This window comes from Haliotis asinina, chromosome 16 (genome assembly GCF_037392515.1).
Source record: "Haliotis asinina isolate JCU_RB_2024 chromosome 16, JCU_Hal_asi_v2, whole genome shotgun sequence".
NCBI lineage: Eukaryota > Metazoa > Mollusca > Gastropoda > Lepetellida > Haliotidae > Haliotis > Haliotis asinina.
The window spans coordinates 32,913,579-32,940,644 of NC_090295.1; the positions used below are offsets into that span (position 1 = coordinate 32,913,579).

Genomic DNA, 27,066 nt, shown 5'->3' on the forward strand with positions numbered 1-27,066 from the left:
GATAGAGATAATACTAGTCGATGACGTACTTGGTTGGCTCTTCATCGACACGCCTCATGTAGTCCAGGAACATGTAAGACAGTTAACTCGCCATCTGACCACATGTCTTTGGTGACCCAAATAGTTAATGAATGTAACTAAGTAATCGCATTATAACGTTTGACGATGATGCGCTGAAACTGAAACAAACCGACCTGGAGGCAAAGTGGGTTAGATGGCTGACTTTGTGTGCTGGAAATTAGGTGTCGAACTCTGAGAGTGTGGGTTCTAGTTACGGATGGAAGTAAACACAGTTAACAAAAATACTTAGACAAGTACAGAAAGTAAGACCCCAAACATAGCATGTTGAATTTGTCCACAAGGTGTTTCTTCGATGGTAGTGGTGCTATTACGGGCAGCAGAGCTGTATCTTAGGCCTTCAGTTTGCAGGTTTCGATGACTGTGTTTAGTGACGTAACGTCTTGATAAAGTCCTCTTCACACCATGGAACCGTGCTACTGAACAATCAGAACGAACAGGAATGATTGAGTATAACCACATTTTATTGAAGCAGTTGTTCAGACCATCGGACATAGTAGAAACATGTCTGGTAACATTGATATACACTTGCTTTAAACAACCTACTATCGTAATGGCTTCTTTGAAACATGAGCCTGAAACAAGACCGTTGGTAAGATTGAACACAAACTATGACTGAAACACATAGTTTCCAAAAGACACAAATTCGTCATCATTTCCATGGGATGCACATGCGTATATGGCACTCCCAAAGTCTAGGAGTTAAGATCTGAGTTTACTGGAAATGAACTAGTCATCAATTATATGTTGCATATAGTTTACCCCTGCTACTGACAGCAAGCTCATATATTAGCCCACTATATTTTCAGTACTGAGCGTCAAGTGTAAGAGTTATGAAAAATTGCAATATTACTTCTTTTGTTATATAGAAGAAAAACCCACATCAGATATTGTCGCAATAATTTGCGTCCATGCGTTGGAAAATATATATGAAATGTTGCGGCACGTGAATTATACTACAAACAAAAATTTAATGTATGGGAGCAACCTAAAATTTGATAGTCATTGTAAACTTAGACGTGGAGAGGTCATTTATACTCCAAGGTAAATCCACCTGTTGGGTGTTTAATGGGCACTATAAACGCCATATTGTAACAAGCAGCGAAGAAACTGATTCAATATTCTTTGGGTTTGAGTGAAATGAAACATTGTCAAAAAAAAATCCCCAAAATAGCAAAAAGACAAGGGCGCTGCAACAGACCAGCACCATGATTCAAACGCCCAAACACAACAGCCCAGTGAATGTGGAAGGTATGTACAAATATATATTATACAATGTCACCTGGCATTGTAGGTAGAATATCGGCAAGCTCCCTTACAAACAAGGGTTAATAAATTTCAAATATAACACGTAATTACTTAAATCTGAAGAACTAGTCATTTCTCGGAGTCAGATATTATCCTTGGTTTGTCAGCTACTAGTCGGTACACACAGGTTCTTCGACCTTGAACCTTTAAATGCCATTTGACAACATTCACCAGTGCGGTTTCATTTCGTGAGTAAAACATAATCAAGAATGGTACTGTTGAAAAAAAGGGAAAGAGTGCCTTGCGTCAATATTTCTACATGGGTGCATGCAGCTACAAATATAGATCAAGCATTTTTACCGGAAATATTGTGTGATGACTAGCTAGTGTTTGCGTAAGAGAACATAAATATATATGCTGCATGTACGTCTACTGTTCACGTGGAAGATGACCTGGCGTTTATCACGGAAATGACATGTTATTGTCTTAAGATACACGTCTGTAAAAGGCTTTGAGCTACACGTGTGTCATACATATACTCTCATGGGTGGACCTATTTTCGTGAAAGTAAACAAAACACATGTTAAGCGTCAAATATGCATACGATTCCATGCTAATCATGTACGTCAGTCAAACTTTCCTTAAATTACTTCCATTGCCCGCTTTAGTTAACTCGCTACGACATCACACCTTGATGAACAAGTACAGCTTGGAAAACAACGCTCACCGATAAACAAATATTAAATAAACACCCTTAAATAGTTATATTCCCTTACGGAAACGTTTGCGAGAGGACATATTAAATACTATTCACAACTGATTTAATTACAATACATACATTGAGAGTCAACTGATAAGGATACTAACGAAATAAATCCTGTTAGGAAATGCAAGTTCAGGACACACTGAAGATTTGTTGTCTGAAGTGCTGGTACTTTCCCCCTGATAAATACTCACACGATACATTGGGATTTAACAATATTCAATCAGATATTCAGGGTATATTTGGCTCTCGCTGAAAATCACGTAGATTCTGGGGCTTGTTTCCTCGTCACATGCTGAGTCAGCGAGTTTAGTTTTGTTGCTGGCATCCAACACTGGGGGGCGTTTCAAATCTCGGTTTCCTTGCCTTGACTTCCCCACCAGAACTTTAGCCAAAAACATGAACTTGTGACGCCGGGAGTCTTCTTTAGCATAGCCATCTGAGTACTTGGCATCAACAGCAAAGTACGCCCCTTGGCCATAGAGGGCGCCCACTCTACTTCCGGCTAAGCGGAAGTCGATGTTTTGATGTGGGATGACGTCAGCAGAATCTGGTGTGGTTCCATGAAAGAGTTGCATTTCGTTGGCAAGACCCCGACCGTATTCACGTTCCATGTTAACCTTTGCGCTGAAAATATCAAGGATTATATAGTCTCAAGAGGTAATCCTATTCTGGAAAATATGTGCGTCTTTGTGTGCGTGATGAGAAGAGGTGTTAAACATACACTGCTATGTCAGTTACACAAATTGAAGAAATGTGATCATTACGCAATTCCTTCATGTTGTAACAAGATACGTCAGTGACTAGTGGCATTACCCTGAAGGAATGTGATGCAATATCCCAAAGCATATGTGTAATAAACAGCATGCCACCAATTGTTATCAACTCATGGGTTTTAACATGTAAAGAATGTGCTCTGCACATACTGCCATCAGACACCAAGATGAAAGGCGCGGAGAGAGTGAGTTTATTTTACGCCGCACTCAGCAATATTCCAGACATAGGGCGGCGGCCTGTATATAATCGAGTCTGGACAAGACAATCCAGTGATTAACAGAATAAGCATCGACCTACGTAAATGGGAAACGATGACATGTGTCAACCGAGTAGCGGGTCTGAGTACTCGATCCCTAAGACGCCTCTTGCGACATTCATGGGTTACTGAACACCAAGTCTAACCCGGCTAATCAAGGGTGTATGCAGAGGCAGGCACATATTTCATACTGGACTACCACCCTTCACTATTGTGATGTGACGTGATGTCTTGTAAGACGGTAAATCTTATGTCATGTACATGAGGAAACACTGAAACGAAAACACCACTCATTAGCCAGAGTGTCGTGACGAATCAGTGGTGCCTAACGTATTTTCGATGTTTGATTGATCATGAGTACAATATGGTTACAGTTTTTGATGATGGTCCAAGATACATTGCTTGATTGATTCATGGCACATACTTACACTGTGTATTGTTCCCACAATGCCATATTCTGGATGCGGTAGATGGACACGATGTTCTTATTGGACAGTGTTTCTTCCATTAAGTTACAAAAATTACAATCAACTTACATGTCATCCTATCGGGTACCCACCACATTCTGCAGGAATGTAGGCATGATTCGCTCAGGTATTGAGACGTGTGGAGCATGTTTAGGTGCATCGTACTTACACCCTATACTGTTCCCACAATGCCATATTCTGGATGCGGTAGATGGACACGATGCTTTTATTGGACAGTGTTTCTTCCATCTTTGACTCAACATGCTTGTATTCAAAAGCCGTCAGCGGGTTGGACTCACTCAGCTCCACCTTCAGAAACCCATCCTGCCCCATCCTTTCCCAGTGTGCTGGAAGACGCTTTGACTGGCTCACTGTCGAGGTCAAAGGTCGTTTTGCAATTCTGAAAATCAACGTACACACAATCAAACATATTGATATGTAAATGTAACTGATACACTAGTGTAGATATAGAGTTTTATCGTAACAGTTGAATACGTGGTGAATGTACCTTTTCACATTTTCATTTGAAATAGGAATTTATTTGAGGAATCTCAACACTGAGCATAAACTGTTCATAGCTCGAATATTCTGCAGGACAGTTTAGTGTGGTTTCCAGGAAAAGTGTCCAATCTGAGAACAAACTGAAAACAGGTAACTGTTAACTACACATATACCTATGTCCTTTCTGAACTAAAAATGAAGTTGCATGAGGAATTACGCATTTGTCAGTATGGCTGCCGCGGATTCGCTGTTTCTTACTTGTCATTAACATATGCTATTGCAGTTTGCTCTACTGTTTCCCTTTAAAGGTTATAGTGGTTTGATCTACGTGATCTGGCCTACCTCTCCAACATTACTCGCACTTCCTTGTTCTTCACGAACTCAAGAGGTGTCTTCCCTAATTTGTTCGTCAATCTGATGTCCCCTCCTCGTTCCACAAGATGACAGCGTATCTCCAGAGCCAAATCCTCGTCTTTTGGACCTTCCTGCAGACAGTAAAGGTAGTGTTATTGAAATGATACAACGCTGACAAAATTATTTCTATTCATTGTAAAGACGGCCCACAAATAAATGCTTGACTCAATTCAATTCGTCCTATGTACTGGAATGACTTACTGCTCCAGGCAACGTGCTGTCCATGTGGGCGGCGTGTAGAGGAGAATTTCCATCCTTGTCCTGCACGTTGATCTCCGCCCCTGTAGATCAGTAAATACTGCATAAACTGCATGCTGCATCTAAGCTTTGCTCTACATGACCAGGGGCAGTTAGACATTCTGCAATTTACAGACTTGTGTATCTTACCGCATATCTTACCGCATATAAGCTATATTGATCATATTGATCATGCATTCATCAATGTACACACTTGTTAGCATACAGTCCGCATGATTCTTATAGAGTTCTATTAACGGTTTGGCATTCTGCAGATTACGGACACATACACTGTATGTTCTCATGTAAACTTCACTAACCTGATTCAAGGAGTAATTGTACAAGCTGAAGATTACATCTTTGCACAGCCAGATGAAGAGCTGTCCTGCCGTTGTCGTCCCGAGCATTGACGTTGCAGCCAGCCTAAGTAGGATATTACAGAATTAGCACCGACACAGTTGGTCATCTTACAGAACATTTACGAATAAATGTGGCACTATTGGAAGCAGACAGACATCTCTCCAAGTCGGGTTGATGCAGATTAGTATCCAGAAAGACCTTACCTTTACCAGGACACCCGCCAGAGCCAAGAAACTCCGGAACGCTGCGATGTGTATGGGGGTGAGAGCGTTGTTCATGGGAACGTTGACAATCGTCGGATCTTTCTTTATAAGTGCTTGTGGAAACCTGTAAAATGAAGACGTTGCTTCAATCAGTAATTGGACTAAGTGGGATTTCATTGTATGAGTTAAGAGTAATGTAGACCCTATACCCGTTTACCATACTCTTGAACAACATAACAAGACTGACATTCCCAGAGATAAAGACCGTGTCGAGTTAGGTGCTCAGCCATTTCAACACCAGTTTCAAATATTGAATTATCTGCTTTATGATCCCAGTAAAACATGCTTAGCACTACTCATTTTCAAAGATTCGATAATCACTGTTTATCTATTTTTCATCGAATGTTTATCTATTCAATGTTCTGTCAATCGATATTACACAAAACTTGCTTCGGTATCATTTTCAACTGTTCAGAGATCTATCAGTGAAGGTAAGTGAGTTCCGATCTCAGTCGCACTCAGTAATATTCCAGCAATACGGCGGCTATCTGTAAAAAAAATCGTGTCTAGATCCGACAAGCCAGTGGTCAACAGCATAAACACTGATATACGCAACTGGGATGCGATGACATGTGTCAGCGAGCCTGACCACTTGATCCTCTTACGACAAGGATGGGTTACTGAAGATCATTTCTAACCCGGATCTTCACGGATGCCAATGAAGGTAGCTTCAACTCACTCTGTTGCCCCTAATAGCGACATACATGCTTCATGGAAGGGGTTGCTGCCCTTATTGTTGGCGAGTCTCAGATTCAGCTGGACACACTCCAGGAAGGGGTCAAGAAGATGCTGGTTATGGGCTCTGAGTGCATCGTGGAGGGGCGTATCTCCCTCCTCATCCTAAAGGATAAAAACAATTGTGAATTTGTAATTTTGCTACCAAACCATTTAAACTTAGTTTAGTGTATTGGCTAACTCTCACTGTCCCAACCACATTGTATTACAAAGGCTGCGCCTACCTGTGTGTTAGGATCACACTTGTACCGTATGAGTGTCTTCAGGCACTGAGTGCTGGGGTCCTTCTTGGCCACTGCCAGATGTAATGGTGTCAGTCCCTTCTTATTCTTCGTGTTGCCCCGTGCCTTAGCGTCCAACAATATCCCTACCAGAGTGGGCTGGTCTCTGTCAGCATGACCAGCATTTTCTCAGTATAAACCTGACATATTTCATCTGGTCTCTATGTCAGATTAACAGGAATGTAGATATTCGAACTTAACTACGGACACCCGCCATAAGGGTGTCTCGAGTAAAAAAGTGCCATAATAGTGCCCCGGGCATCCAAGCACAGTGAAATGATAATTTAGGGGGTGACATTTTTAAGCGCCACGTTTGCTACTCAACCTGAGTGAATGAGTGAGTCGCTTTTAGCAATATTCTAGCAATATGGAGCGGGAGACTTCAGAAATGGCTTTCAGTGATTATAGCATGGATCGTGGGGCAAACGAGTTAACCACTAGGCTACCCCACCGCCCCATCTCACCCAGACACTGCATAATGCAGAGGTGTATCTCCCTCATCGTCAGCCTTGTTCAGATCAGCCTTGGCACCAATCAGAAGCTTCACTATGTTGGCATGACCTTTGTAACACGCCGTCTGTAGTGCCGTGAGACCATCCACAGATTCGTCCACCTGATAATATTCAATGAGAAAATATTTGATCGCATTGATCACCTACTGATGTGATTACCGTATTGATATTCTATACGAAACACATCTGTGGATGTTCGTAAAGTGTGAATTGATGTCACTCGAGTTTGGGGTGGTAAATACCTTGCATTGAGCATAAGGCTAAATATATGCCTTTCAAAGCAAACAGCTTGACAACATAGATATAGAATGTGTGTTTCTAATATTTCCAGGAAGCTTAAGTTTTATGCCTCTTTTAGCAATATTCCAGTAATATCACGTTGGAGACCCCAGAAACGGTCTTCGTACCTTGTACCCTTGTCGGGAACTGAACCCGGATCTTTGGCGTGACGAGCAAACGCTTTAACTGTTAGGCTACCATACCGCCCCTATTCAAATACACGATATTTACTTCTTGTTATTTTGTCATAAGAAACGACACGAACAATGTTAATCTCATTAAGCGTACCTTGTCACCAACAGACTTCAGAATATTTTTCACCGTTTCGGAGTCGCCGTTGCTGACAGCGATGACGAGGTCTCGGGCTGTTACGGTACTGCTGGATGACCCATTGGGCTTGTACATAACACTCTCTCCAGGCTTCAGAAGGCCGAACAGAACCTTAGCCACTCCCTCGGCTATGTCTGATAAGCAAGAATGCACTGTGTTATGAATGACAGTAGCTCATTAATTAACATTTAGTCCACAAAGGTTTAAGATGCTGTTGTATTAAATATATAACGGAACATAATGCTGTTTTATTAAATATATAATGGAACATTATAAAGTTGTCTATGCTTCATTTTGATGGTTTGAACGGAACTCACCAGCCATTATAACATGTGTGGAGTTTCAATGGTTACCATTTTGATTTTATCCACCACATCAGATGAACCACTAACTGACCAACTATTGACTGACTATCTTACCAGTGGATCCTGCTTTTACCAAAGCAGATCTGTGAGCTATCCGTGGTCCCGAAATTGCAAACACAGCTCATCAAAAGATTTTTAATAGATGTTCATATCAAGGCATGATTGGCTTCTATTCCTTGTTGCATTTCATGCTCTTTGTCCATATCCTTGATAATTGTGACATATATTGCACAGCTCCCAAAATATTAAGGTATATTTATCATCGGTTATAGTAAATGCTTCTATTTGTCAACCAATACAACACTAACGAGATAGGGGGACGAAGTTGTTGGTTGTCGTTGTGACAAGTGATATCTTCTCGCAACAAGTAGTTCCCTATTGATTATATACAATACTTGTTGTTTAAATATTTTATTGTCTTGGTGATGTAGGGTTATATCTACCATCGACGTCAGATGTAGAGGAGTCTGAGCTTGTGCTTTTATTAGACCCGGAGGAAATGGCGGTCCCAGACGAGGCCTCCTTGTCCAGAGGATCACAGCTGACCGGGCTGAAGAACCACTTGACTGGTCCAAAGGCCACTCTCAGGTCGCCGTCTTTGTCGATCTCAACCACCTGGCCAGTCTTTCCCAAACACTGTAGGTGAAGAAGGATTGCAACATAAATGACAACGGTAATTATGTGTTATTTATATAAAGGAATTTGCTGGAAGTTATATACATCAAACTGGTATTAACATTAATTTACCTGTCTTTCCCACATACCGTGGATAAAGAAGGACTGTGAACCCAAACTTACTGTGTTCTGTAATCTGATTGGTTTAAAACATGATCAAATGGTATTAGATTCCCGGAAACTGCAAGACTATTCTCTGCGTATTGACACTTAAACAATTGTTTTGTTGTGTCATCAACAGGGGCTGACGCCGTCGGTTCCAAATGCATTCTCGTGCTTTAAATACTCAGTAACACCCGGAAATTGGCAAACACGTGATGTTTATCTCCTAATTACAACACAGATGACAACGGCAATAAATAGTTTATTTATACAAAGGAGTTGATGGGGGTTATACACAGTATTCCATTCTCCCTGGCATTTATTTACCAATCCCTCACTGGATTGAATATGTTCATGCATCAGTGTCATCATGTTTGCTCGTATCGCATAATCAAATAATGAGCCACTCCCTTTTTCACTATTATTTAGACGGAACTTCCGGTCACGGAGAGCTCCCAAGTTTCGACTGCATGGCGGTTCAAAAGTTTGTCCACCTAGTTGTTATTGAGTCTTTTGCCAAACATTATCTGCCGTGAAATGAAACCATCAGGTTTTTACAATACTGACATGTTTCTGATTAATGTTGCAGTGGTCACGTTTATGAGAATTAAGTAAATTTGCTGAAATTTGTATAAATGTAGGTTCCTTGTCAACTTTGGAGGAGTCCAAGTTGTAATGTCATTGGGTAATATTGTCTCATAGCAATATCCTCAAGTGCGCAAACCTTTCACGATATGTTTGTAGTGCATAGAACTATTACGGTACTTTGTTCAGAAGTGTGATATTATCTTTTGAACATTTTCTTGTCAGTGTATGAAAATTACCCACCACCCCTGTCAGTGAAGTAGAATTTAAGAGATTTGCGGGCAAGTTCGCGTTGCCCACATGATGGTTGTGACCTTAAAAGTTGTTATATCTTGTTTGAGTTCACCTTAAAGCAGATTGATTCTGTTTATGTCCAGAGTAAAGAGTATTAATATTTCCATAGTTGAAGAGTATAAATCTAGGTCATTGTGTAAAGAGTTAATACAGGGATTGTGGTAATGCCAGTGATTGGTTTATATTTATGTACGCTTCAGTTAGTGATGGAATTTCCATTGTTGGATAATGTAACTCAAAACATCTTTATTTGTGTTTCAGAAAATGCTTTGCATTTCTGTATTGTACCGCCAAACAAGACAAAAAAATACAGAACATATTAGAAGAATTCATGGCCCGGTTGTATGTTCTATTCACACCACTCATTGTGGATGCAGAAGGATTACAACACAGATGACAACGGTAATTAACAGTTGATTTATATACAAAGGCGTTGCGGGGAGTTATACACATTAAACTGTCACTGGCATCTATTTACCGGTTCCTCACTGTGGATGCAGGAGTATTACAAAAGAACATATGTCATATTTGGGATTTCACTTTCTTAGTAAAGTACAAATTCTAGTCTTTGAATGTCATTTAGAAGTGAAAATACATAAGAATGAAGATTTTTATGGATATCAACTTCTTTATGAGAGAACACAACAAATTCTAGTACTTTTTTCGGTTGAGTCCCATCCGGGATTCGAACCCGCACCCTCAGAATCAGGCACCTAATCGCCAGCACACAAAGTCAGCCGCCTAGCCCGCTCAGCCACCGCGACTTCCACAAAAATGAAAGTCGGACAACTGGTAGTCTAGACTGCGTAATTTGTGTACCCCTCTGATGAGTGTAAATTGGCACGGCTCCCACGGCCGAAAACTATAATTACACGGTGCCATTTAGAAAGTGGTCAAATGCAACATATGTCATATTTGGGATTTACACTCATCAGAGGGGTACACAAAGTACGCAGTCTAGACTACCAATTGTCCGACTTTCATTTTTGTGGAAGTCGCGGTGGCTGAGCGGGCTAGGCGGCTGACTTTCTGTGCTGGCGATTAGGTGGTGACTCTGAGGGTGCGGGTTCGAATCCCGGATGGGACTCAACCGCAAAAAGTACTAGAATTTGTACTTTACTAAGAAAGTGAAATCCCAAATATGACATATGTTGCATTTGACCACTTTCTAAATGACATCGTGTAATCATATTACAATAGAGATGACAATGGTGATTTGTGTAATGGAATTTCTGGACGATAAACTGGTATTAACTTACATGTGTACAGTTTTACGCCGCGTTTATTACTTTTCTATCATTTTCACAGTTGAGAACATGAAGAATATTTATACACAGTGGCCATTGTACATATGCGAAGAGGTATGAGTACAGAAATAGGTTTGTTAGTTAAGTCATACCTAAATATAATTCCACGGTTTCCTGTATTATTTATATGTTAATCTCAGCGTAGTAATGTTATTCTCATGGTGTGAATTTAGAAACCGACGCGTTGACAAATCAGATGAATCGAATCTTCGTCAGGGCCTTTTCGGCAACGACGGTAAAGCGAAAGAAAATACAGTAACGTCGTGTGGACCTCTATGGAGTGGTATCTTCGCTAAGAATACCGATAACACGAACAATTATAATGACGTGGTACCATGACACGGATCCCACAATTAGTTAGGATTTACTGTTGTATCCCCCTGCATGGTGATGTGTGGTCCTGTGCATAGAATGTCTCAAATCAGTTCAAATTAAGCAGCGTTGGGCACTGAGAGTTCTTGGATGGGTGGACGTGTTTGTCAACTTGACGCCTGAGGACTTCAGGCTTGCCCTACACTGAAGCACGTGGAAATTTGAAGTTTATTCAAAATTACCTCAGTTCACCCCGCGAAATATGGGTACCTGGTGAAATACGTCGTGAGACAGCTTGGCTTATCCGTAGTAATGATAATCAAATTGTGCGCCTTGAGCAGGATTTCTAGCTTGGAAATAATATTCTCATTATTATTGTTACATACAGTTTCCATTTTGTCATTCCATCCGCCATGTCCGTTCTGGAGCTCCACGGCAGCGTTGTAGTTGTTGGTAATCTTCACAGCGTCCCCGACAGCAAACGTGTGAAGCTGTAACAATCAAGTGGAGTAAGGCATCATCAACACTTCACCTACTTTGATGAGGCAATGTGTGTTCAAACTTGTACCAGATAACACTTTGGAGCATACAGTATGTGTTGTTATTTGTTGGTTGTGTACATATTTCTTGGACATAGAAGGTTACGGTCAGTAAACCTTTTATGGATGGTGAAGTCTCCCCTTTATATCTAAGCAGGTACGTTCTAAGCTAAACCAGACCAATCCCATTTGTGTTTTGATTAATAAGCACTGAATTCATAGAAAAGGGCTTGGCATAAATTGTTATATTTAACAACAACTGGACTGATGTTGCCCAGACAATACCTACCCTTGTCAAAGTTGACTTCACCAGACCATATTTCTCAGCATCTGGGTACTGTGCCATAATGATGCGTTCGTCTTGAGAGGGAAGGCCGACTACGGTCCCAACCTCTACCAAACACTGGAAATTGAAAAAATCGTACGTTTTTACCGTTCACCTAAAACCTACCGACAGTTTGAGAAACAAATGTCAAAGAAGGAAGTCATGATAGATCATGACATAAAAACACAGAAGACTTCATCACCATGCCAATGGCCGCGAATGCAATTACCACGTCAGGTGGGCTTTGGCTAGACTAATAGTTAAAGCGATCTCTCGTCACGCCCAAGACCCGGGTTCAATTCTCCATATGGGTCCAATGTGTGTGAAGCCCATTTCTAGTGGCTCAGTCGTGATATTGCTGGAAGTTTGCTAAACGCGGCCTGATACCATGCTCACCACCACACCCATTATCTGTGACAACACCTCGACGGATGACGAATGGTCAGTGAATATAACAATGCTGAAAACAGAATGATGGAGAAGACTGCTTCATTGTACGTACCTGTGACATACTGTCACGATAACCAACCAGGTCCTTGTGCATGCGTTCAAATATGTCTGCGTCCACCTCCACTTTCACTTTGTCCCCAACTTTCAGGCGAACGTCATTTGGACTCACAACATCTGCAATAGCCCACAACATCTGCAATAGCCAAGCTACTATTGTGAACACGTTTCCATAATATGCGGCTTTTTACTAATAAGTATTGTTGATATTGCTTTAGGAGATGTCTCATCAACGAATGAATACCTTCGTTTAGGTGAAACTAAAGTAGTTAAACTGAAACTTTAAGAAACTGTGTAAACATAATCATATTTATCTTCCCTCACACATAAATATCGTTTTCTGATTGTCTAAGCACTATTCATTGCAATGTACCCCGCCGCCAATGACAACTCATTTGCTACTTCATGGCAGTACTTCATTATCTCGAAAATCATTGAATCGCACATTGATGTACGGAAATTACCGATGCTTTATCATTGCAAATGGATGGAAGGGAGACAGCTCTGTATTTGTTTTTATTGTTTCGTCTGTAAAATCTTGCATTGGCAACAAAAAGATTTGCCTCGCATTCCAATTAATAAATTTTGACAAAACGTTCAAATGTAGTCCCCGTGAATATTAAGAAGGGGTTTTACACCGAGGCGATTTTACTAAGGCAATACCTGCGACAAAAAAGGCTGCAAGATTGTATCGTTTGGTGCACGTGGGCTATCTGAAGAGTACAATGATGTGTTCAGTAAGATAAATACGTTGTTGACTGGACCCTCGGGGCCCACGGGCTCATATAACCTTCATGTTTGTTTATGTTCTCTGAGCCCTTCACAAGTCACGCCATGCACCCTTTGTGACCAATGAACTGAAAACAACGATTGTGTCGAAGAGAAAGCGAGGACCTTCATTGTGTCGAACCTTGAGCAATTCGAAGTATTTACAAAAGTCCCATTAACTGTTTTTGCTTTATTAGCAAGTAATAAACAAAACAACACAACAACGATAGCAAGACAAAACATCATCGCGACTATAAACTGTTCATATTCTCCTTTTTTCAGAATCCATAGATTTTCAACCTTCATCTCGAAACATGTTTGGCTTACATACAATACAATCATTGAACACGTATTCAGGTATTTTCACACATGCACACACGCGCACCAACACACACCATGCAACTTCTAAGTGTGGAAAGATACTTGAAGTAACGAGAAAATACTTGAAGTTACTAAAAACCCAATCAGTCTGTCGGTTCACTAGACAGTACTGTTGGTGTAACATCTTGGATGTTGATATCAACTCACCCAGCACCGGGAGATGGGCTTTGTAGTACCTCCAGCCTTGAACCTCCTCCACTGTAATGAGGTCCACCTTGCCCTGGGCACCTATACGGTATCCCTTCAGACTGTCCTGTCCCCCACTCCATCTGACATTGACAGCGCCCCGACTATACCCTCCCGACCACGTCCCGAGCTTCACGACTTCCCCGGTGGCTCCTTCTCCACCTGCCAACGTAGTAAAGTATTGTCGGAAATAGAAAAATAGAAAAAAAAATCACGTTTGTCTCTACAATTTATGCAGTTGATAAGCGAACGTGTGAAATATGTGTTCAAGTATGTTCGGCCTAACTATAGTTCCAGTGGTAGGGAGATGAGAAACGTGAAAAAAGGGACTTTACTGAGGAGAGATTAGTGCAGGAGTGGGTGATGCATATATTTTCAAAAAGACTTTTCTGAAAGAGACTATGGCTTTGTGCAAATTAGTGTGCGATGATATTGCAATATAAAGGACACTTTTTAAATGCCAATTCGAAGTTACACTCAGCTTCATTATAAACGATAACGGTCATCAAAATTAACAACTTTCATGCTGAAACTCTTAAGGACGTATCTACCATGGAGTCTCACCATAACCATAAAAAGAGAGAGGTAGGAGGGGTCGTCTCAAAAGCAAAACCTGGCGAGTGTCGCAGACGATGGCAAGGGTCAGGCTAGGGGAAAGAGATATGATAATCCTTTAGGAGAAATAAGCTGGGGAAATACACGGCATATGATAACAATTTATAAATAATATCCAGTCATGTCGATCTCTGGGTGGTCATGCCACCTGTATATTTTGAGAGATTTAAAACGATGCTTTTCTATGGGTATCAGGTATCATACTCTTTTATATATCTTAACATAAACTCCATGAATGAAAGACACGTAAGGTGTTAATCAGCAGATGAGGTATATTCAACGTACGACCCGTGAGGGTCCGGGGCCTTCAGTAACCTATGCTTGCTATAAAAGGCGACTATGCTTGTCGTAAGAGGCGACGAATGGTATCAGGTCGTCAGGCTCACTGACTTGGTTTACACTTGTCTTCGGTTCCCACTTGCGTAGATCGATGCTCATGCCGTCTGTTCCAGACTTGTTTATTAACAGACCGCCGCCATATAGCTGGAATACTGAGGAGTGCGGCGTAAACGTAAACTCACTCACTCACTCACTCACTCACTATTTAACACACGTGTAAAAGGACAAAATATCGCTGATCGCCCCTTGCGCCAGTCGGCAGCGCATGCATTTCATGCCAGGTGAGTTGACTTTCCGTCGTCATACCTGTCTGAGCGACCTAATTGTCATGTATAGTCTGATCTATTTTTTTTCAACAGCTATTCGTACTGACAAGGTTAACCATCCTTACCCATCCCACTAAATGCCCAGTTTGGCCGAAGTGAGTTATTTCGACATGTCCTGTTTGTAGATGTGTACATTTGAGGGATACAGAGTAGTTAGAACCAGTTTTCAACTGCCCAAGCATGTTGTAAGACAAGGCTGGTCAGGGTCGCTGACTTGATTGACCCATGTTATCGTATCCCAGTTACGTAGATCGATACGCGATACTCGATACTCATCACCGGTTTGTCTCGCCTAGATTAGATTATATGCAGGTTGGCGTCATATATCAGGAATATTGCTACGCGTAACAACAAATCAACGAATAGAATACAGCAGAATATCACTACAGTGGGCATAGTGATGTGCTCCATGTTCCATTGGATCCAGTCTCCGGTGGTTCCATGCCAGTTTACAGGTCAAGACTTGATCAACTTTGTGTAAAGGCAAGATCGCCTTTTTATCGAGACCCTTGGCCCTTACAACAATGGGTACTTAACTCAACTCAACACAGGTGTGTGTTAATATACTGTGTGTTAATATACTGTCGTACCATCTGTTACGAACGCCACGATTGGCCATTCGTAGTTGATCGTGGAACTTAGGTGTGGTTACAAGGTCATGCGAGTCGATACGTACTGATGCGCTGATGCTGGCTAGGAAACTGGCATGAATGGTGAATTCAGATGACATGATCTGTCACGATATGGTCACCCGTTCACATACGATCACATTCGTTGTGATAGGATTGTCCCGATAGAGTCCACGATTGGATCTCGATCTGAAATTATCATGACGATCTAGTATGTTCCGATACGTTCCGATACGTTCCGATACGTTCCGATACGTTCATCACGAAACGACAAGTTCTGTTGCGATAGGATACGATTGTGGTCGCGATGCCTTTAACGACCACGATTGAAGGTGATCACGATTTGAGCTACGACTGGGCCCCGACGGGTGGGCATAAAGCCCTACTGACCATGGACTTCAGTACTTCTTGAACTACTACTGAGTGAACACGACGCCCCACAGTCAGTGCGATTACCATAACATGGAAGAACGATTAAATGAGATAGGTTGTGCTTTTCTACGGTGCAATACGGTTTGATGCGATGATCACGTTTGATAGTAATTAATCGTGTTAATCGTTAAAAAATGAACAGTAACTGAACTTTTCTTCGATCCACAGGATTGACACGACTGACCTCAAGATATGATAAGATGTGATACCACCTGATATGATCCCCACGATTAGTCCTCGACTATACGAATCGTGAAAATGTGAGCATAACATTATAAAGATTGGAAAAACGGTTGTCATAACGACACATACTGATACTAATACTACCAAAATAACCGACCGTTCTGATATTAGATCAGATATTAATATTGATACAGGCCCTTGACGTGTGTGGAAATTTAAAACCGATACACAATGCAATTCGAATATGAATACTGATACAGGCTCTAAACTTATACTAGACTGGTGACTATGTAATCGAATATAAACAATAAAACTGACATAGGCTCAGGACGTATATGTAGCTTTTTAACTTTCTAATCGGCATTGGTGCCCGTACAAGCCTCTACCTTGTTAGATTAATCAAACAATGAAGGAATATTGATACTCCCGTTTATATTCTCATGGAAACAGTTAACCTAACAATCTATCACCTTTGGAGGTTAAGGGTGTCCTCCATGGACAAGTATGACCATTTAGTAGTGTTGGTGAACACATTCCGAGTGTGCACGTCCGCCTTCACGCCTATACAATTGCAAGCAGAATCGTATTTCACAACTGACCATCCTGATTTCCATATTTCCAGTGCGGTCCACGGATGACCTTTGCACCCTTGAATAGACCAATGGCACGGATTCTTTGAGCGCTTGAACGAGGCGGTACACGCACGCTGAAAATATAAACATGATGATTTTTTTCACATCAGTTCGATTCTTTAGGTCTTTCCAGTATGGCTATTTTCACAGTTTTCGGTTGTAATGGAAAATGTGACAGAGAGGTTAATCGCCACAACACTGAATATAATTTCCACAGCTGTTTTCACTTATCCCCAAAAGGAACGTTTTTGTCCGAGAACAGTTTACACTTGGTATGTAAGTGGCGTGATAATGAGACGCGTACTCACAGTGGTGAGTTGTTGGTCAGACAGCGGAGGAAGGCGTGGTCTGTGTCATGGCGTTCTGTGTTGTAACACAGGGTGCACAAGTCGAAGTCTGTGCATGTCGAGCACTTCCATCTCATCCCTGAAATGCTACTTTCCCCACATCCGTCACACTGGAAGCCTCTCTGTTGTACTCCTGGATTATATAACACGTCAGGTAAATCTTAATTAAACTTACCTAGTAAAACGATTAATTCAGGAAGTAGAATTAAATACTGCAGTGATCTGTGCATTTATTGATATACATATGCCATTCAATACAATCACGTCATTCATAATGTTTTTCGGATCCGGATGGCCTAATCGTTTTATAAGCGGAGGGGCGCTGGGGTAGGCTAGTGGTTAAGACGTTCGTTCGTTCGACACTTCGACATGGGTGAAATGCGCGAAGCCCATTTCTTGTGTCTGACGTCGTGATATTGCAGGAATAATGCTAATGACTCACTTATAAGCTGTGCAGCTTTGAAACCCATGGTCAGTCCAGGAACTCAAGGTTTCTGGTTTCGAATATCAGTTCACCAAGATTGTGTTTCTGCGTTCGTCAACACCATATCCTGTTTGTGGATTTATCAATGCTAATGTATGGCGCACTGAATTAAGCTTTACTCCATAACGCTTACATGCCGTCACATAACTGGAAAATTGGTCAAAGAAACTTTGACAACTGGAAAATTGGTTAAAGCAACTTTGAACCAAAATTTACTCACTCACTCACATACTCAGTTGTGCGTGTTTGATAAGATCTTTTTATCTGAGACAACAAAACACTGCAGAAGAGATAGAACGAGCAACTACCTTTTCTAAATAATTACATATTTCATCATCAATGCTATGGCTTTAAACACCGGGGATGAAAATATATTTGCATTTAAGGCAGGATATTTTTTCAGGGGTCATTGCTGTACTGTATGCAAATTTTTATTGTCACTAAACCAAGTTCAAGGTCATGTTATTTTCATGTGTATACATGTGTCATACCTGTAGGTCCGGAGTCAAACACCAGCAGTTCGAACTTGCCATCAAACCCTGCCCGATACTGGAACTCTCGGCCACTGTCCCAGATAACTGACACTTTGCCTTTGGCCCAGTCAGAATCTATCTTCACAACTGTTCCGACGTGACCTTCGCCGCCATCTTGATCCCTCCCCGCCCAATCGGGACCTCTGACCACCCTGATGCCCGGGCAAGGGTAAGTAGCGGTCATCGTGAGTGAACACTATTAAAAGGAATGATAGACTTTGAGTTGCAGAATCAGCATTAGCTTTAAGCGGTTGTAAAAGTTCAACATTTGGCCATCCTAATGCTCGACATGGCTAAGTAGTGGTCATAGTGAGTGGACACTATGAAGGCAATCATACGATTTGTCGTTTGGGGACACTATAGTGGTGCTAGCAGACACATGTTCATTAAAGCAAACAAGTGTACATCACTATCAACGGAAACAGAAACAGAAATGACACTCAGTATGAGAACGAAGCTGTATTCACAACTGATAATCGTACTCCAATGTTTTCTTGACCGGAGTTGCCATTTTCCTTTTCAACTTTGCTTTGCGACGTCGATCATACAAGAAATATAGTGTCAATCAATTCAGCCTACGACCTGATCCCGTTTGTTGAGTCTTACGAAAAGCATGGGTAGCTGAAGACCAGATATACCCGGATCTGCCCGGGTCTTTAGTCATGCATCCTCGATATCTCCAGGTTAAATCCTTCTACCTGTTTCAGAGAACCTCTGCATGGTTTGTAGTGCCAAGTTTAATCGGTTAGATAATTTACAAAGCGAAAGTGAGTGATTGCTACGCTCAACTTTCCAGCGTTGACACCTGATTGGACAAAAAGCAAACCAAGGGAGGTAATAAATTCATCGGCTGAGCCATGCATCCTGGGCATAGTGGAGATTCATCGGACGTATGATAAGTGTTTTAAGTGAGTCTAAAGTTTTTGTTACCAAACATGTGTGAAGGGAGAAAATGACCTGAAATAGAAACTATTAGTCATGACTTGTTAGCAGAATAGAAAATCAATGATCGTCGGTTCGAATCCAGGAATACGTCCTCATAACAATCCTCTGACTGTTAGCGCCATAATTGTAACTGTCAGTGCCACTGGTCCAGTAATCAACAACAAAATTTATCTTCGACGTAATCATACATATACATAACATATAGTAAGTGTTTTAAGTGAGACTAAAGTTTTTGTTACGTAACATGTGAAGGGAGAAAATGACCTTCAAAATATAACCGACAAAATGGCTATAAACAATCAATGAAAGGACATAAAGGTAAAAGAGAATGGTTGGGCGAGTGAGTTGAGGTTTACGCCGCACTGAACAATATTCCAGCTATGTGGAGGCGGTCTGTAAATAATCGAGTCTGGACAAGACAATCCAGTGATCAACAACATCAGCATCGATCTGTGAAATTGGGAACCGATGCCATGTGTCAACCAAGTCAACGAGCGTGACCACCCGATCCCGTTAGTCGCCTCTTACGACAAGCATACTCGTAGCATGCATGGGTTGCTGAAGACCTATTCAACCCCGGGACCTTCCCGGGTCCGGTAAAAGTGAATATTAACTTGACAACATGACCTGAAACAATGACTATATCACCGGACAACATGACCTTATCACCCGATGACTATATCGCCAGAGTGAATTAATCCATTGACAACATGACCTGAAGCAATGAATATGTCACCACACAACATGACCTTAAAGAGTGAATAAGTCCACCGACAATATGACCTGGAACAGCGGATATATTAGCTGACCAAATGATCCGGACCAGTTAGCAGAAAACTGGCAACAGGAGTCTCTAATGTGAATCAGCCAACATTTCTACAGCCAGTCAATATTGTGAGTAGAGAACAAGGAAGTTAAATCCACTAGCGATAACATTTTAACTGTTAAACGATGTATGTTTAGTTGCAATCTGAACCTAGCAGAAATGTCAGTGACTAGGTCAGCTATTTATATGTCCAACTCAGCCACTTCAAAATTCACAATTTTATACAAAAAGTAAATTCAACATTTTCAAGCTTATATTTATGGGAAGGAACACCTATGTATTACAAGACAAAACTGTATGTTACATACATTTACATTGAGGTGATATGTCGTTCTGCATTTTTACATGACAAGATGGAACAGGCATAGCTCCTACATTCTCACAATAACACAGCGTAACGTGAGTTAGTGCTGCATAACATGGGTATTTATTATGAACATGATCGTGTTGTTATGACGGTTAGCCTTACCAGGATATCAACGATAGGAAAAACACAATCTTCACATCAATACCTCGACGTCCTTGTCAACAACTACGACACCACTAAACCGAAAGTAGAAACATAACCTTGGCTTTATGTCAGGTAGAAAACCCATTTATAAATAGATATGGCGGGCCAGCGTATCTGCGTCACGCGACGTAATTCATGGCGTCTTCACCATACAGTGCATATTGATTGACTTTAGATAGCTGTAGTGACGGTGACACATAAACAAAACCTGACCTGTTTCTTAACTCTCTATAAATGTGTCTATTCGACTCCTTTGTGTCTTTAAGTTAACGCTTCATTGAAGGAAGTGGGCTAAATATAGCGAGTGTTTTAGGACAATTTAAAACTGTTATTTGAGAAACCGATCCACAGATAGTAACACACACAGTGACTGAGTCGAGTGCTCTTGGTATGTCTCGTTATCGAAAAGAACATGCACCATCTTTTACAGCTTGTTAATTTGTTGGATTTTTGGACACGCCATTTGTTGATTGTAAAATTGTAAGAAGAAGCGTTCATTTGACTTATAAAACTATACTCATTAACTGATTGTATTTTTTACCTTTAGGTTGTATCGTGTCCATTGCTAGTTTTTATTCCTTTCTGACAAACAAAATAATACATATGAGTTTTCTATATTTATTGCACTGCCTGTCACATCTGAAATCATCCAACAACAGTTATAGCTTATGATTTCCACGGCCGTGATAGATATGGTTCCACGAGAATCCGTTATGTCTATGCATAAAATAAAAGCGGTTAATATCCAGGTACAACCTGATTATCTTGCTCCACGCAACAATATAACTAGGACACTGGACATCACATCGTGGTTTTGTCATTAGATCTCGAGCAGTTATTGATATAAAGGTACATGGACACATTGAATTCTGTTGTCAGAAATCGAACAAAGATTTCCTGAACAAAATTATCACATCAATCAAAAAGTAAATACATATATTTTGGTACAAACTGTACAAAATATTTATTGAATGTTATATTTCTTACAAATGAATATCGCTCTCTGTATAGGCTCCACCTGCAGAGTTATGAAAGCGAAAAAGCGTTTCTGTGTTCACTTTATTATTCATATATAATAACCATATATGCCGGCTATAACAAAATTCCCAAGCGGCAAAAAAATCGCAACACGAATTATCCCCCTTGTTTCTATTTAATCAGAACAAATGTTACATCGACTAAAATCGAACTTCACTTATACAGGCAAATTTTTTGTGGGAAGAAGTGGGGTGGGGTAGGGGTTGTACAAATATCCCTTCTGTGCCAGTGACTTGGGTTTAATGACTGATTTGTCCGTTGTCAGCGGTAACGAGGGCGATGGAGACACAATCTTTTCCTTGCCTTGCAAATGATCACTTTTGTAACAACGTCGTTGACTGCACAACGAACCGTGAACACTCGCACCATTACAGGGCCGTATTAGAATAGAGGTTCGAAGGAAGATATGACCAGTAACCACTGTAGGTAGAGAGTAGATAGAGAGTAATCGACTTTGTTAAATGAATTATGCCTGAGGCAAATACAAGTACACAGGCCGCAGTAGGCGAATCAACAGTATTCAATCAGATATTCAGGGTATATTTGATTCTCGCTGAAAATAACGTAGATTCTCGGGCTTGTTTCCTTATCACATGCTGAGTCAGCGAGTTTAGTTTTATTGCTGGCATCCAACACTGGGGGCCGTCTCAAATCTCGGTTTCCTTGCCTTGACTTCCCCACCAGAACTTTAGCCAAAAACATGAACTTGTGACGCCGGGAGTCTTCTTTGGCATAGCCATCTGAGTACTTGGCATCAACAGCAAAGTACGCCCCTTGGCCATAGAGGGCGCCCACTCTACTTCCGGCTAAGCGGAAGTCGATGTTTTGATGCGGAATGACGTCAGCAGAATCTGGTGTGGTTCCATGAAAGAGCTGCATTTCGTTGGCAAGACCTCGACCGTATTCACGTTCCATGTTGCCCTTTGCGCTGAAAACAACAAAGGTCTCAATGGATTTTTCCATATAATTGGAGAGAGACAGAGAGAGCGTGTGCGTGTTTGTACGCGTGCCTGTGTGTATGTGTGTGTGTGTGTGTGTGTGTGTGAGAGAGAGAGAGAGAGAGAGAGAGAGAGAGAAATGCTAAGACGATCTACATTATATTGAGGTCCCATGAGGTTATGATGTCATTTCATTGTTAATTGTTGGCCATCACCGAAACTTCATCCACACTAACCTCTATTTATAAAAGTTCTTTCTGTTGAATAGTCGTCGTTTTATTGACTTGTTGACTGATAATATGATGTCACATTGGTTGAGGGTGACATGCATATCATTCTCAGCCCACGCCTATCTGGAGTTACAAAAATTACAATCAACTTACATGTCATCCTATCGGGTACCTACCACATTCTGCAGGAACGTAGGCATGATTCGCTCAGGTATTGAGACGTGTGGAGCATGTTTAGGTGCATCGTACTTACACCCTATACTGTTCCCACAATGCCATATTCTGGATGCGGTAGATGGACACGATGCTTTTATTGGACAGTGTTTCTTCCATCTTTGACTCAACATGTCTGTATTCAAACGCAGTCAGCGGGTTGGACTCGCTCAGCTCCACCTTCAGAAACCCATCCTGCCCCATCCTTTCCCAGTGTGCTGGAAGACGCTTTGATTGGCTCAATGTCGAGGTCGAAGGTCTTTTTGCAATTCTGAAAATGAAGATGTATTTTCATACATTGTACATATCAGTGGCAACGTTTCAACACAGGATCAATTTTTTTTTATATATCCTGGAATAATATGGGATAATATGGTAGTATAGTGGTAAAAGCGTTCTCACAGAGAAAACCACAGTTAGATTCCGAACATGAGTATTTTGTCAGAAGCCTGTTTCTGGGTCCCCAACGCCACATCATTCGCGCACTTACAAACGGAAGTAAAACACAATCACTATAAAGATAGCACAGTTGCCTCCCAGTAGTGCAGCGTGTCTGTCAACTATTGAATATTCAATCAGAAATAATTACAGCTGGCACTGATTCCAATTTCCCAGAATCAACCTGGAATGTCTGGTTCAGAGTGATTTATTACAAACTACCGTCATTTAGCTTGAATTCTGCTGCGTGTTCGTTAAAACAAAGTAATTTGTGACTTCATGGAATTGTTGGATAATAAACATCCGAAGTTATTACTAACCCAAATTGTGCTCACACACAAGACCCAAAACCTAAAAGTTATAGTGAAAAAAAATGAAGGGGTACAATAAAGGTTAAAGTGTATTTGTCAGTATGAATGTAGCCATAGTTACTGTTAAGGGTAATAATTGTGTAAGTGATCTGTCCTACCTCTCCAACATTACTCGGACTTCCTTGTTCTTCACGAATTCAAGTGCCGTCTTCCCAGCTTTGTTTTTCAATCTGATGTCCCCTCCTCGTTCTGCGAGATGGCAGCGGATTTCCAGAGCAATGTCCTCGTCCTTGCGTGCCTCCTGCAGACAACGGTAACAGTTCTGTCATGCATAGGCACAGCTTAACTCAATCTACATTCGACTCATGAAGACCCGGCTTAGAACTGGCCATCAGTAAGCAATGTTTCCTCTAAGAGGCGGCTAACGGCATCAGGTTGTTAGACTCCCTGACTTGTTTGACACATCGTATCCCAATTACGAAGAAGGAAGCTCATGATGTTGATCACTGGATCGACAGGTCCAGACTTGACTGTCAAAAAGCTTAAATATTGCTGAGTGCATGTAACAAAGTTAAGCCTACCCCATGTATCTTATTCACTAATGGAGCTGGTCACACGAGTCGGCCAGTGGATAAAGTCAGAAAGTTTGAAGTCCAACAAGTTATTATTCACTAATGGAGCTGGTCACACGGGTCGGCCAGTGGTTAAACTCAGAAGGCTCGAAGCCCAACAAGATAATAAGACATGTGCTTGTCAGGGCGTCTTCAAAGGGCCAATTGTGGCCACAAATGAGTGTATGTGTACAGAATTCACAAGGAATCAACAACTCATTACAGTGTAGTTATTGCCATCACCAACCATCATGATGGACAGGTTGACACTGGTGATTTTAATGACCGCGGGTCAGCATGTGACCCACCGACAGAGAACTGTATATAAAAACCCTCCCTGGGTGAGGGGCGGTAGAACTGAGCTTCTTTGCTGTCCTAACAAGACGTACAGGTCGGTTCGCCGGCCTGACCAGTACCTTGACCATATGAACTGGTAACTTGTTGTACATACTGTTTATATATCTCATGTAACTAATAAAAGTTGTTGCTCTTGAAAGAAACACCCCCTGAAGTCCGTCGTTTGTGGAAACCTGACTTAAGAAGCAGTGTAGTGTTACACGAAGGGAACGTCTTGCGGAATTGGTGCCGTGACCCGGATTCTGGAACTTCTAGGAGTCAGAAGGAGCCAGATCAAGTCAGGTAGGTGGTTTTGAAACTGTGTACTAGGTCTTGACAAAATGGCGGAAATAGGGGAATAGTGAATCGAATAACAGGACAGCTGAACATTTTGACTAAAGCCCTAGGTGCACAGGGGGTATCGCAAATAATAAAACCATTCGACGGGGAACAAAAGAAATTTAAAGAATGGATCAAGTCCGTTGAAAAATATGCAGTCCTGTCAGGTGCGGAGAACAGGCAAATTAAATTGATTGCGTACCAGGCCAGTGTAGGGACTGTAAGTGATTTCATACAAAGGTATTTGTCAGATCACCCTGAGGCCGCATGGGAGGAGTTACGCGAAGAACTCACTAGGAGATTTGCAGAAATTACCGACCCGCAACATGCGTTCATGTTGCTACGCACGCTGAAGCAGAAACAAAATGAAAGTGTTCAAATGTTTGCCGAGAGACTGTTGAACATGGCCAGCGAGGCTTACACTGGGCTCCGGCAAGACGGCGGTAATGGGGCAGCTATTGAAAGACAATTGGTAGGGTTTTTCATAGATGGCCTTAGCCACGACTACCTAAAAATGAAGGTCATGCGGGAGAATCCTGCCAATTTGGCCACGGCAGTGATTGCAGCCACAAATGAACAAAATATTAGGGCCAGGTTCGCTCTGCGTGTTGGTAGGGGTAGTTATAATGAAACCCATGACAGGCAAGTTGAGCCGATGGAAGTAGATCACTTCCGGCCTCGTCCACGTTGCCATAATTGCGGCCGAGTAGGCCACAGGACACGTGAATGTCGAAGCCGCCCACAGCAACGGGTTAATGCAGTGTCTGGGGGCAATACAGACGCGTCAGCAGAAAGGCTTTGCTGGGTATGCGGGAAACCAGGCCACTTCAAACGAAACTGTCCTACTCGTCGTCACCAATCACCTCGGTTAAACTGAAACCTCTTCCTCATGAAGAAGCCCATGAGGAAGAGCAAGACTGTTTAACAACCTATTCTATTAATCTAGCTGGTAGGCCTAACTCTTGCACAGCAAAGATAGGGAAACATAGATTTAGATGTCTCATAGACTCAGGTGCAGAAGTTTCGATTATCCACAAGAGGGTTTTCAATTTAGTCAAGGATAAATTTAAACTAAACAAGAAGAAAGTAGCATTACAGGGCGTAAACGGTAATTCTCTAAATGTTGAGGGCAGTGTTAACGTTGACTTCAGTTTAAGGGGTACCCCATTAAATCATACATTTTATATAGTCAGTAACATGAACAGAAATATGATCTTGGGACATGACTGGTTAACAGCAGCAGGGGTCAGGGTTTATTTTGATCTGGGTAGTCTACGAGTAGGAAAAACCTATGTTCCACTAGAGGATGATGTACACATCTCATCAATTATACGCTTGGCTGGGGAAACTGTCATCAAGCCACAAAGTAAGAGCATCGTCAAAGCAAAGGTCAAGAATGGGACACCCTTCGAAGTCAATAATGTCTATGAAGCAACAGGGACTGACAGTGGTTACCTTGGAAATGAGCCAGGACTACTAGTGAGTAACTCCATAGTCAAGCTTAACAAAGATAGAGATGTGCCTATGATGATCGTAAACACAACCAATCGCAGGTACAGACTTAAGAGGGGATGTATCCTTGGTAAACTGTCAGATGTGCCATCAACTAACCTTGTGACAATCCCTCGGGGTCTCGAGAAAGAAGAACCAAGTGAAATCGAGATCGAAGATGTAAACGCCCCTGATGACCTCCGACAACCCATCCAGGCAATCATATCTGACAACAAAGATCTGTTTGCCAAATCAGACCTGGACCTTGGCCACACAGAGACGGTTACCATGAGGATAGACACCGGTAACCACGCACCAATTAAACAGAGACCTTATCGTGTCCCTTTGAACAAGAGGCAAGTAGTTGACAAGGCTGTTGATGACATGTTGGAAGCGAAAATTATTCGACACTCCCGGTCCCCATGGAGCTTTCCCATTGTAGTAGTGGACAAGAAGGACGGATCAAAAAGGT

The 27,066-nt window shown here is 41.6% G+C and overlaps 1 protein-coding gene across 1 annotated transcript in view; it reads right to left on the reverse strand.

The window, feature by feature from the left end:
• Nucleotides 1-524: 524 nt before the first annotated feature.
• Nucleotides 525-27,066, reverse strand: part of LOC137267735 (uncharacterized) — a 45,334-nt gene continuing 18,792 nt past the window's right edge. Inside the window, exons 17-38 of the mRNA XM_067802187.1 lie at nucleotides 23,976-24,118; nucleotides 23,109-23,339; nucleotides 22,203-22,615; nucleotides 19,150-19,172; nucleotides 18,326-18,563; nucleotides 17,312-17,483; nucleotides 16,971-17,077; nucleotides 13,809-14,009; nucleotides 12,508-12,629; nucleotides 11,970-12,083; nucleotides 11,528-11,632; nucleotides 8,310-8,502; nucleotides 7,460-7,635; nucleotides 6,845-6,993; nucleotides 6,324-6,486; nucleotides 6,044-6,204; nucleotides 5,305-5,428; nucleotides 5,062-5,164; nucleotides 4,706-4,785; nucleotides 4,433-4,575; nucleotides 3,759-3,989; nucleotides 525-2,716 (exon numbers count right to left, since the gene is read on the reverse strand). Coding sequence (XP_067658288.1) covers nucleotides 2,299-2,716; nucleotides 3,759-3,989; nucleotides 4,433-4,575; nucleotides 4,706-4,785; nucleotides 5,062-5,164; nucleotides 5,305-5,428; nucleotides 6,044-6,204; nucleotides 6,324-6,486; nucleotides 6,845-6,993; nucleotides 7,460-7,635; nucleotides 8,310-8,502; nucleotides 11,528-11,632; nucleotides 11,970-12,083; nucleotides 12,508-12,629; nucleotides 13,809-14,009; nucleotides 16,971-17,077; nucleotides 17,312-17,483; nucleotides 18,326-18,563; nucleotides 19,150-19,172; nucleotides 22,203-22,615; nucleotides 23,109-23,339; nucleotides 23,976-24,118 — 3,810 coding nt within the window. The 3' untranslated portion in view covers nucleotides 525-2,298. The remainder of the gene's footprint in view (nucleotides 2,717-3,758; nucleotides 3,990-4,432; nucleotides 4,576-4,705; nucleotides 4,786-5,061; nucleotides 5,165-5,304; nucleotides 5,429-6,043; nucleotides 6,205-6,323; nucleotides 6,487-6,844; nucleotides 6,994-7,459; nucleotides 7,636-8,309; nucleotides 8,503-11,527; nucleotides 11,633-11,969; nucleotides 12,084-12,507; nucleotides 12,630-13,808; nucleotides 14,010-16,970; nucleotides 17,078-17,311; nucleotides 17,484-18,325; nucleotides 18,564-19,149; nucleotides 19,173-22,202; nucleotides 22,616-23,108; nucleotides 23,340-23,975; nucleotides 24,119-27,066) is intronic.